The 12,915-nt window shown below is 36.7% G+C and overlaps 1 protein-coding gene across 1 annotated transcript in view; it reads left to right on the top strand.

Moving 5' to 3' along the window:
• Positions 1-4,859, top strand: part of LOC150085642 (short/branched chain specific acyl-CoA dehydrogenase, mitochondrial) — a 133,830-nt gene extending 128,971 nt beyond the window's left edge. Inside the window, exon 12 of the mRNA XM_090373407.1 lies at positions 4,697-4,859. Coding sequence (XP_090229533.1) covers positions 4,697-4,773 — 77 coding nt within the window. The 3' untranslated portion in view covers positions 4,774-4,859. The remainder of the gene's footprint in view (positions 1-4,696) is intronic.
• The last annotated feature ends 8,056 nt before the right edge of the window (positions 4,860-12,915 follow it).

Here is a 12,915-nt window from a genome sequence, read left to right as displayed (position 1 = left end):
GGGCAATACAAGTAATTACAGACCTGTTAGTTTAACTTCTGTTCCAAGGTAAGTAATGGAGGCACTGGTTAAAGAAGCAATGCAGGATCTAGACGGGACTGCATCTATACATCAGACACAGCATGGGTTTGTTAAAGGGAAATCTTGCTTGCCAATTTGATTGGATGCTATCACATCTATACATATTGGATATGATGTGATCACAAAGGAACTGGATGCAAAAAATAATTTTGATATCATATACTTCAATTTCAGGAAACCTTTAGACACCGTTGCAGATAGAAGGCTGCTTTACAAATTGGAGCAATATGGCATTAAGGGAAAGTTGCTATTATAAATAATAAATAAATTTTCTGTTTATACTCTGGGACGACCAAATGGTCAGAGGAGTTCACAAGATAGACAGAATACAAGAAACAGCACTGTATTTAGCACTCACAGGCTTGAACCCCAGTCACTCAAGGCACGTGTACTTATGCACCTGCACGCCTGACCACTGCTACGGCGGCCTATTATGGATGATAAAAGGATATATGGACACTGTTGTCATTGACTAATATTATTAGTGAGGTTCAGTGTTGTTTTATATATTTATAAATGATACTGATTAAGGTATAACAGGTGTAGAGTCCAAGTTTGCAGATGATACAAGGGTTAGCTGGGTTGTTAATGACAGAACAGCAGTATATGGCAAATGTATGCTCCAACAGGATCTAGAAAAAAGTTGGGCTGAGAGGTGGAAACTGAAGTTTAACATTGACAGATGCAAAGTACTGCATATGGGTAACTGCAGAGTAATGTACCAACTGTGTGGTACTACACTCAGGGTAGTGGAGAATGAAAAAGATCTGGGGGTAATTATGCCATCAGATATGAAGTTTTCAGAGCAGTGCAGACAGGGTGCCAAAGAAACTCAGTGTCTTGTCAATGGATATACAGCAACTTTGCTAGCATGGATAAGGAGGTGATTATCCCTTTGTATAAGGCAATGGTCATGCTACACTTGAGTACAGCATACAGGTCTGGAGGCCTCATTTTAGGAAGGATGTAGAGCTGCTGGAATGGGTTCAGAGAAGGGCAATGAGATTAGAGGGGGGAATAAAGGGGTGCTTTTACTAAGGAAGTCTTAAGTTCTGCAAATTGCAGCATCTGGAGATTAGGCACCTGCAAGGTGATGAGAGTGAGGTGTTCAAGGCTTTAAATGGTTTTAGCAAGCTGAATGCTGATGGGGTTCTTCAACCTGCTCAGATTACGCATTTCTGGGGGCATAAATTCAAATTGAGGAAAGACAGCTGTAAAATAGATGTGCGAAAATTTGCCTTTAGCCAGCGAGTGGTTAATTGATGGAAACAACTTTCATCTGTCATTGTGGAAGTTGATAGTATAATAAATTCAAGGAAGAACTGGACAAACTTTTGGAGTGGATTTCAGCATTAGCATCATATGCTAATGCTGAAATGATGGAGAATGAAAGAGACCTAGAAGTAATTTATATATAGGAGTTTGCTAGCAGTGACAAGTAGGTGTGGTCTTTGCCATTGCATAAGGCAATGGCAAAATCTTGAATAATGCATAGAGGTCTGGAATCCTCATTTTAAGACTGAAGTGGATCTCTTGGAACAGGTGTAGAGGATAGTAACCAGATTTATCAAGGACATGGAAAATTTCGATTCTGAAAATTGAAGATGCATATGCAAGAAGATCTGATTGAAGTGTTTTAGGCTTTAAACAATTGAGTAAACAATCTTTCCTCTTTCTTCGAAAACATACATAACAGGACTAACTTAAATTGAAAAAAGGAAGGCTGCAGGATAGATGCGATTCAAAAATTTGCTTTCTTTCAGCGAGAGAGTGATTGGAACAGTCTTCTGCATGGCATTGATGAAGGATAGTTTGACAAATTATTGCATTAGACAAATTAATAGATGGATGGCAGATGAAGTGGCTATGTACAAACTTGCTCCCTTGAAACATGGAAAATTCCCAAAAATGAATTAAACACTAATTTCCAAGCCTGCAATTGAGAATTTTTCACAAAATAAAACTGATGGAATAACATCTGTAAAGGTATCGTATAGTTCGACGGATATTACAAAACATGCCTTGGAAAGGTACAGCCACATTTCTTGCAGTTGTTTAAATAATTTTTAGATTACTGCTTTTTTCTCCCACATTTTTGAATGTTGATTTATGAGGTTTTACTGTATAGACCAGAAGTGTAATTTAACCCCGCAAATCAAGTGAAAGTTTCTAAAGTTCGTGCAGTCTTGAAAATAAGCACAACTGAAAATAGCAGGTTGACCAAAACTCTGTGTATTGACCTGGAAGTGAACTTATTCAGGGGGTAACAAGAATATAATAGGAATAAGATGTACAATCGGTGAAGGTAAAGAAAGCGAACAAGAGAACCATGGCAAACTACGGGAAACTTACTGGATTGCTGCTACTGCAGTTTCTCCCTGCATTCTTGGTAAACATGTTATCGGTATTGGCAGTATGAGTCCAGAACGATATACTGATTGACACCTAGGCATGACAGACGATAACATCATACTGTTAAGTGATTCACTGACATTATGATACGCATATATACAGCAGGCCCTGATTATAATGCGGTTTGCTTTACGCTGATTCGCTATAACGCTGTTCTTAGATTATAACCCATATCTGACTATAACGCTATCACAGATCACTATAACGCTCTTTTACAGATTGCATTTTTCGCATATTTAATGAAATTGTTTCATTTGTTGGAGTCGATAGCTAGAAAATAAATACCAAAACAGCATTAAAACGTTTCCCACGCTCAGTGATATTTTCTCACACGCTAATTTAATTGCAGTACAGTGACTTGTTACGTAGTTCCGAGATCAACATTTTAAAAAATGACCAAGTGTATTGCTTGTAATATTTGCGTTATATGCATTTATCCGAAGTCTAGTCATCACTCAGTACCGTATTACACATCGTGCAAAATGGAGAGTTTACTTGAACATTGTATCATAATTAATGCAACCAATGCAGTTACATTTTGGAAGAGTTAATGTAAGAAAAAAGACTGAATTTGAAAATTAAATTAGACGTTTTGAAGTGAATCGATTCCGGTCAAAGACAAGCGGATGTGTGCCATAATTTAGGACTTGCAAGTTTAACTGTAAGAACAATTATAAAAAAAATAAAGAATTAATTTTAGCAGCAGGAAAGATAGCTGTTCCACTGCAAGCAATTAGGGCTAGGCTGGCTATTAGGATTGAAATGGAAAGCCTTTAACTAATTTTATTGAAGATAATATCCAGTGCAGAATTCAGTTAAGTTAAATATTATAAAAAAAAAAAAAAAGAGAGAGAGATATTAGCGAATATGATGATCTGAAGAAAACTCACCTTAAAAAAAAAAAATGTGGAACCATTTAAAACTAGTAAGGGCTGTTTGAATAGATTTAAAATCTGGGGAGAAGCTGCAAGTACAGATTAAGGAGCCAAAACTTTCAAAAAAAACTTGTTAAAATTATTGAAGAGAGGTATTATGTGTTATACTTCTCAACAAGTTTTTAACATAGATAAAGCAGGACTTTTGTGGAAACGAATGCCTAAGAGAAGTTTCATATTGAAAGAAGAAAAAAACATGCCATGTTTCAAAGCAGCAAAGGATCGGTTGACTTTATTGTTGGGTGGTAACGCTGCAGGGGATTTAAAATTAATACCCCTTTTAGTTTATTTGGAAGAGGGCCAAAGTTCAACCCAAAATCGACACATTTTTCTTGATTAAATTCATGATTTTAATTGGAATTTTAAGTTTAATTTTGATACGTAAGTAGTTACCACATAATTATATACGTATGTAATGCGGAATATTTTATATGTACAAAATTTGAATATTTTGACCGACATTTGTGCATCTTTTCACTACCATTTATTATTGATTAGGAAATATCCTATGATACCGACCGCAACTCACAAATACCTATGTTACTTTATGGGAATACTTTATGGGATTCACTTAGCGCTCTGTTTTTACGGAACGAATTATCAGCGTTAAGCGGGGGTCACCTGTATAAAGAATTTTGCTTTATTTTCCTATTATTTCATAACATAACCTTTTAAGGTTAAGTTATGAAATTCAAGGAAAAATAAAGAAACCTCTTCCTTTTTTCCTAACCTATCCTTTAAGGTTAGGTTAGGAAACCTAACCTTAAAAACGTATAAAGAAATCAGTAATATGGTTTTTTAATAGCAAAAACACTCACGAACTCCAATAATCTGCTTGTAATAATGAGAAAAAAACTAATCATTATATTGTCTGCCATGCCTAATCAATATATCATTCTCAGCTTCTACTGCCACTACTGATAACACACACCTTCTGTTTACCGAGAATGCAGGGAGAAACTGCAGTAGCAGCAAACCAGTATGTCCAAGTTTCCTGAAGTTTGCCATTGTTCTTTTGTTGGCTTTCTTTACCTTAGCTCAACAATCATACCTTAACAAAGGATATTGAAAATTAAATTTAGTACAATCAGTTACAATCCTTCTACAATCAATTTAGTATAATTTCTCTATTTTATTACCAGTTTCAGCAAACAGTATTTTTAGTATTTATTTTCATCATCAAAATACATATTTTAGACCTTTAGTCTTCATTACATATTTTTACAGCTGTATAAAATTTAATCATATTTTCTTTCTTTTACTTTTAGGTACCATTTATGAAGGAACAAGCAATATTCAGTTAAATACAATTGCTAAGGCGTTAGCATCAGAGATGGTAAACTGACAAGTTATTAAATCTGTCTCTGTTCTACGTGTTGTATTATTTGTATAAAGGCTTAATGCTACTCGAAAGTAAAGACTAAAGAGAAAGAGATCATTAACAGGATGCAGATTACTGTAATCCCTAAGAGATATCTGCAGAATAGTCATTCTATATTTAAAAAAAAAAAAAAAAAAACTTTTTGATAATATATTTATTATTATTAGTGGAATATGATGCAGGGAGACTAGCTTATACACAACCACCTAAAAGTTTGAAATCAGTTTTTGTTAATTTTTTTTTTGAAATTAGATATGACAATGTAAGGTTTAATATGAAAAAAAAAAGAAAAAAAAAAGCATTACAAAGCATTTTTTTAAGCATTAAAAATTTACAATAAAAAATATTGAAATGGTTAACATTACAAACTATACTGGTTTTTCATCAAAATATCCTCCACAAGATTTTATCACTACCTAACACACACTATTAATCTTTTAGTTGTGTCTTGAGTAATGTTATTCCAAGTGATCTGCTAGGTTTCCCATAAGTTTTGTGAAGATGGGCAGGCATCATGGACTTGGTCTAGATGATCTCATAAAAGCTCTGTTATGTTTAAGTCAGGTGATTGAAGTAGCCACACCATAATTTGCAATACACCCTACTATTGTTTAGTTGCTAGAAAGTCTCTGCACAGCCTAGAGCTGTGCTTCAGGTCATTGTTGTGGTGTAATATAAACTTTTTTCCAAAAAAGTCGAAGTCCAGAGGATATTGCTTTTTTTTTTTTTTTTTTAAATTAAAACTCCACGCACGACAGGTATTAAAACTTATAATACTTAGTACTGTGCATAGGTTGGGAAGATACTTGTTGACATTAGACCTGAATTTCTGTAGATTGTAATTTTCTGGAAATATGTATGAAGGGAGGTTGTTCTAGAAAAGAGAAGTTGAAGGAATAAAGTTAGAAGAAGAAAAGTTGGTTCTGTGAGCTTGGAGTTGGATAGTAAAAGGATGCTGATTGGCTGCAGCATGTGTTCTTCAGACTGGTTAGGAAGAGAGCGAGCACACAGGAATCATAGAAGCCAATACAGAAGAATAGTGCCAATGGAAGTATCTATTGAAAAGGCGTGCAGCAGAAACATTTGTTGTTGTGGTTTGGTTTTTAGGAGCATTAGCAACTAAGGCCATATTGCTCCGGGGATATGCAGTGGTCATTCCCTGACCTTTCCGCATCCTCCGTATTTGGTGGTCACGGGCTCGAACACTGGTCTAATCAAGAAGCGTGTGCTACACACTGCTGCTCCTGGCTACGGCGCTGCCGCAGCAGAAACAGAACATCCATGCGAGAGTAGAGAGACTTTGTTAGAGATAGGTTATTAATTAATATAACTGCCCTCTTCTAAATGGAATCTAAAAGCCTGAGAGAGGTTTTGGGGGCACTGCACCAGATGCGGGAACAATATTCCGTGGTAGGGCAGATTTGCAGTTTGTACATTGTGAACAGCTATTTGGAAGAAAAGTGGTGCCAACAGTGAAAGAGAAAACACCAGTTTTTTTGATGCAGAGAAAGCAATATTTGTGATGTGCTTATGCCAAGAAAAAGAGCGATTAGAAGCCAGGATAATCCCTAAAAGAGATATATGATCTTGTCTAGAAATTTGAATGTCGTTGAAGATAAGCATAGGAGCAGAAGAAGCTTTTTGTGAGATATAAGACAGGACTGAGCTTTAGAAAGATTGAAATCAACAAAGTTAGCTTTGCCCAACTGGAGAATTATCTGGAGATCAGCATTTAAGAATTGGTAGTAGATATTGAAAGAGGTGAAGCTGTTTGTGAAGGGCAAGGTTTCTCAAACTGGAAGGTGGATACAATCATCAGCAAAAGTATTGAATAGGATTGCCATTCAGTGGAAGGTCATTAATATACAAGAGAAAAAGAACTGAATCTTGGGGAACTCCTGCATTAGGGGAGAAGACAGAGAGCCATCACCTACAGTGAGCAGTCTGAGAAAAAAGTATAGTAGGTGCCATATTTGACTTGCATGTGGGGTTATACCCAGAGCATTATCTTCAAGAATGTTTTTATAGCCTTCTGATGATGACACATGCTCCAGAAAAAGAGCAGGAACCCCAGATCATGATCGAACTACCATTCTTTCTTCAGTTGATTGTCTCATATAAACTGTTCAATCCAAAAATTTCAAATTTGGATTCATCTTTCCATGTTTTTTCTCTCTTCAGTTGTCTAATGTTGATTACTCTTAGCCCAAGCCAATTGTTTTTTCAATTTTCTGGTTTTAATAAGGGTTTTTGAACTGCTACATGACCATGAAGGCCTTGTTTAAGACGAAGTTTTACAGTGGATGTAGATACAGGCGTTTCTATGTGGCTATTCAACTCAGCTTGGACTTCAGTGCAGTAAGTCATCGATTTCATTTAGAAATCGGTGTTATATCTTATACTGTGCTTGCATTGTTATGTGCAGTTGTCCTGATTGTGGTTTGTCCTTTAAACTGCCAGTCTCTTTGAATTGTTGAATGGTAGTTTGTACTCCTTTAAATTAAAGGCCTATTGTTTTGTCAATATCTCATGGAATAACTTTCTTTCACAGAGTTATAACAGAACTTTTTTCTCTCAGTTCCTTATTTCTTGTTGTGTTTATCACAAAACTCACACCAAACTCTTTCTGATTGATGGGTGTTCGATTTTATAAGTTACAGCTCTTACACCTCAATTTATATTATTGCAAAACACTAGAACACCAATAATCTTCTGTACTATGGAAACAATACTCCCACTTTCTATAATCATCTATGATGTTCTACCACATTCAGAACTCTTCTATACCTTTCTGAAATATTATTTGTTTTTTGATTTTTATACATAACAGATAATATTTTAATTAAAATTGGTAAACAAGTTGGTAATGTTTTAATAAAAACTTGAATAATATTCTGCAGAAAAATGAAATGTGATTCCAAACTTTAAGGTGGGAGTGTGTACATCTGAATTTTGTTCCAACAATCAACATCCCTCTGGCTGAAAGGATATTTGCAAACACCTTTCCTGCAATCATCCTTCCTCAATTTAAATTTGTCACCTTACATAACAATACCATCAACATTTACTTTCGTCAGTCCATTCAAAGCCTTAAACCTAGGCATCTCCTTGCAGGTATCTAGTTTTCAGATGCTGTAATTTGCAGAACTTAAGTGTTTCTTAGTAAGAGTACCCTTTGTTCTGCTTAATAATCTTGTTGCTCCTCTCATTTCAGGAATTATGTGGATCTGCTAATTCCAACAGACCCACATCCTTCCTAAAATGAGGCTTTCAGGCCTGTATTCAGATGCAGCCTAACCATTACCTTATATAAAGGGACAATTGCCTTCTTGTCCCTGCTGGAAAACTTCCTGTACAACATTGACAAAATCCTATGACTGGTCTAGCAGCCTCTCTACTCTGCTTAGAAAACTTCATGTCAGACTGAACTTTAGGTCTTTTTCATTCTCTACTACTCTTTTGTGGTGCCACACAGTTGGTACATTATCCTGGGATTACTGCTACTCATAAGCACCACCTTGCATGGCAAGAATTCTTGTTTGTTGTCACGGAGGCCAACATTGGCAAGATAGTAATAGAGGCATGTGATGCAAGAAAGCAAGTGTATGAGCTTATGTAGCATCAGCAAAAGAAAAAAAAAAAAAAAAAAATCATGCAACCATTCCCTCTAAAAGTTTGTCCAGTCCTCCAATTTATTAAAGCTATCAACTTCTATGACAGATGGAAATTTGTCCCAGCAATTAACCACTCGCTGGCTAAAGGCAAATTTCCACACATCTATTCCACAACTGTCTTTCCTCAATTTGAATTTATGCCCCTCTTAGGTTCATAATCTGAGCAAGTGGAAGAATCCCATCAGAATTTAACGTGTGCTCAACCCATTCAAAGCCTTATATACCTCAATCAGATCACCTCGCAGGTGCCTAGTCTCTAGCTGCTGTAATTTGCAGAACTTAAACCTCTCCTGGTAAGAGAGGCTTACCTTCATTCCCCTCACCAATCTTGTTGCCCTTCTCTGTACACACTCAAGCAAATCTACATCCCTCCTAAAATGAGGCCTCCAGACCTGTACGCAGTACTCAAGGCGTGGCCTGACCATTGCCTTATACAAAGGAATAATCACCTCCTTTTCCCTGCTATTAAAATTCCTGTATATTGTTGACTAAACCCCATGACCTGCTCTTGCAGCCTGTCTGCATTGCTCAGAAAACTTCATAGATCTGACTGCCCAATTACTCCCAGGTATTTTTCATTTTCTACCACCCTAATTGTAGTACCACACACTTGGTACGGGGGTTCAGTTGCCACTTCTCAGCCCATCTGCCCAAATTTTTTATATCCTGTTGCAGTAGCACACTGCTATTATTGTCATTAACAACCCTGCCAACCTTCATATCATCTGCAAACTTCAACACTAAGCCTGATATGCCTTCATCAATATCATTGATAAATATACAAAACAACAGTGGGCCCAACACAGAGTCCTGTGGGGCTCCACTAATAATATTAGTCCATTAAGAACAGCATTCATTGATTACCACCCTCTGTCTTCTCGCACTCAACCACCCTTTTATCCATTGTAGCAATTTACCCTTAATACCATTCTGCTCCAATTTGTATATTAATCTTCCATGCACAACAGCTTTCCTGAAATCCAAGTATATGATATCAAAATTATTTTTTGCATCCAGTTCCTTTGTAACCACATAATAGTATCCAATCAAATTTGTCAAACAAGACCTTCCCTTAACAAACCCATGCTGTGTCTGAATTATTGCTGCAGTCTTGTCTAGATGATCCTGCATAACCAGTGACTCCATTATTTTATCTGGTCTGTAATTACCATTGTCACCCTTCGATTCCCATTTGTGAATTGGGGATACATTTACACATCTCCAGTCTGTGGAGACTTCTCCTGAGTACAAGGGTGCCCTCATAATTATGGCTAAGGTTTGCTTAGTTCCTTTGCAGCCTCCTTTAATATAACGGGGTAGCGAAATTTCAAATGAGTGGGAAGATAAAGCTAGGGGAAACAAGCCTAAATTACTTCAAGGGATCAGGGTAATAAACTGTAGAAGGATACTTAGTTGTAACTGTGTCTGCAGTAGTGTTGTCAATAAAATGGCTGAATTTGAACTCCTGGTTAGGGAAACTAATGTTGGCTAAAAGAAACATGGTGCCCCCCAGAAATTGGGGAAGGAAAGTTCCACTATGGTATGTATAATGTATTTAGGAAAGACACAAGGGATGGTGTGGTCGTGCTTCTTATCAAAAGCAGCCAGAGCACAAACAGAACTTTTGCTCAATCAGAAGTTGTCTTCCAGCATAGGATCTGTGTGGTTTGAGTTCTTGGAAGCAAAGGTATACAGAGAGTGGGAGTAATCTGCAGACCAGAAAATTGTGAAGAGTATGATGAAAGCCTCTATGTGCAGACGGAATGGGCAAGGAAGCACAAATGTCTTATGGATGACTTAAATTTGCCCCTAATTGATTCAATTAAGTGGGGAAAAAACTGACCACGGGGAACAAAATTTTAAAATCAGTTCGTTTATTTTGTACCAGCATGTTAGGAAAAACACTAGGGGTGAGAATATTTTTGACCTCATCATTACTTACAAATCAGATGACATTATAGGGCTTAGTTCAGGAACCATTGGGAAGTAGTGATTATGCAGTCATTAGTTAGAATATGAAGAAAGATGATGCTGCAGTAGTTAAAGGCATGAGTATTAATTTCAGAAGAGGGGACAATGACAGTTTTAGGAACAATATGGCATCTATTAAGTGGGCAGGTTGTAAAGGGAGGGTAAAAGAGATTTGAATTATGGAATACCTTTAAATCAAAAACACAGATGCCATGAAGGCATATATACCATTAAAAAAATATTCCACAAGGAGGATGTTGAAATGGATGAATATGAAGCTGGCCAGTTAACAGAGCAGAAAAAGATAGCATAGGACAAGTTAAAGCAACAAAGAGTATTGAAGCTTACAAGTACATGTTGATCTGTAATAGTACTACAAATAAGGTTAGGGAGGCCAAAGCTGCTTTTTTTTTTTTTTTTTGGTAGTTGTTGGCACATAGGCTTCTGTGGCCATAATGCACCTCCCAAAGTTTTTGCAGTACTTTGATCCAAGGCGGGAATCGAACCCGCGATCTTTGGGTTGCCAGGCAGGCACTTTATCCACCTGGCTAGCCCAGTCGGCCCAAAGCTGCATGTGAGAAAGCACTGGCTAAGAGAGTAAAGAATGGGGACAAGGAATTTTTCATGTATGTGGATAAATGAAGAAAGCAAATCAGATTGGACCCTTGTGCACTGGGTGTAGGAAAGTTTTAGATAACCAAGCTGATGTTGCCGATGAATTGAATAGGCACATTGTAACAAAACACCTTTATAACAAAAAAACCCTTCATGCTGAGGAGAGGCTGTGACATATGGAAATAGTGATTTCAAAATTACAGACTGTTTATTAGAAAAACTTGAGCATAAAGGCAAATAAGGCTCCTGGAGTTTATGGCATATATATCCGGTAATTTTGAGGGAGATTCCTTTGAATTAGAGAAGTTTCAGTGTATTACCAATACATAAGGTGGTTCTAAGAGTGTAATCAATGATTAGAGACTGGTTAGTCTGACTTCAGTGGTAGGGGTAAATCAATGATTAAGAGTAATCCAGGGACATTTAGAAAGAAATGGCATTCTGGAGGACCCCCAATATGGTTTTGTCAAGGGAAAATCATGTTTAACAACTTAGCAAGCTATTTTGACACACTCATGAGAGGTTACTGTACAAGCTGGAACATACTGGCATTATTGGAAAGATTCTAAGGTGGATTGCAGGGCCAAAAGGCAGAGGATTGTGATCAATGAATTCTCAGATTGGTGTAACATCAGAAGTTGAGCCCCCAAGGATCATTCTTGGACCACTGTCTCTGATTTTCATAAATGACATTCACGAAGGGATAAAAGGGTGTGATGTTAAAATTTGCAGATGACATAAAGGTTGGAAGAGTTGTTAAAGATCAGTGCCAGCAGTGTTTCTTCAGGATGACTTGAATGGGCTTCAAGAATGGTCAGAAAAGGAAGCTATGTTTTAATTCAAGTTTTGATAAATAAATTATACATTTGCCGTGGGTTGAATAATTAAAAACAGTAGAGGAAAAAAGGGATCTGGGAGTTATGATATGGGCAGACATGGAGTTTTCTGACCAGTGCAAACAAGCAGTTAGGGTGTCCTATTGATGTTTTATTGAACATTATCCTGTATTGATATTGTCATAATCCCACTGTACAAGGCAATTGTAAGACTGCATTTGGAATATTGTGTCCACGTATGGAGATCTCATCTTCTGAAAAAAAGACTGAGCTTGAAAGGGTCCAAAGATACACCACGTGGGTAACTCGCATGGTGAGATCAGCAAAAGGCAACCATACGTGGAAAGCCAGATTATGTGGGCTACACAGCTTGACAACCAACCAGATCCCTTCTCTTTACCTTAGACAGCAGTTATATATTTTAACATAATCATTTAGCTCCCTGTTAGAATTTGATATACTTCTAGCATCTCCATTCCTAAAAAATTCTTCACACGTGAATGTAGATGATGCAAAATATCTATTCAGTTTGTCAGCAACCTGAACAGAATCATCAACTGTTATAATATTCCTATCTAGTGGATCAATGAAATTCATAACATTTTTCCTAGTGTTAATGTAAGATTAGTTCTGTCTCCTGATAGCTTATGTGCATCCCATGTTTTTTTTTTGTTCTCTGCCAATAGTCTCTTCAGTTCATTTGACATCCACTTAGGTTTAAGCCTCGAACAGTATTATCTCTTGGTATAAAAAAAAACTTTATAACTACTATGATTACTTCCCTAAATATTTTTCCATTTGGAATTTGTACCACTGAATAGAATTTAAAAACTGTTTGAGCCCATTGTAGCCACCTTTGTGAAAGTAAAATTCCTTTTCTTTACCTTTGACAGTTGAGTCAGATAGTAATTAGATCTAAGTAGATCAATTCTACTGTCACCACTGCAACCTAGTGGTTCCTTTATCTGGAGCTTCCTAATTCATGAAGTCACTGCTGATAATCAGATCAA

This window comes from Mastigoproctus giganteus, chromosome 5 (assembly GCF_048544385.1).
Source record: "Mastigoproctus giganteus isolate SK-2022 chromosome 5, ASM4854438v1, whole genome shotgun sequence".
Taxonomy (NCBI): domain Eukaryota; kingdom Metazoa; phylum Arthropoda; class Arachnida; order Uropygi; family Thelyphonidae; genus Mastigoproctus; species Mastigoproctus giganteus.
This window is presented reverse-complemented; position numbering and strand designations above follow the sequence as displayed.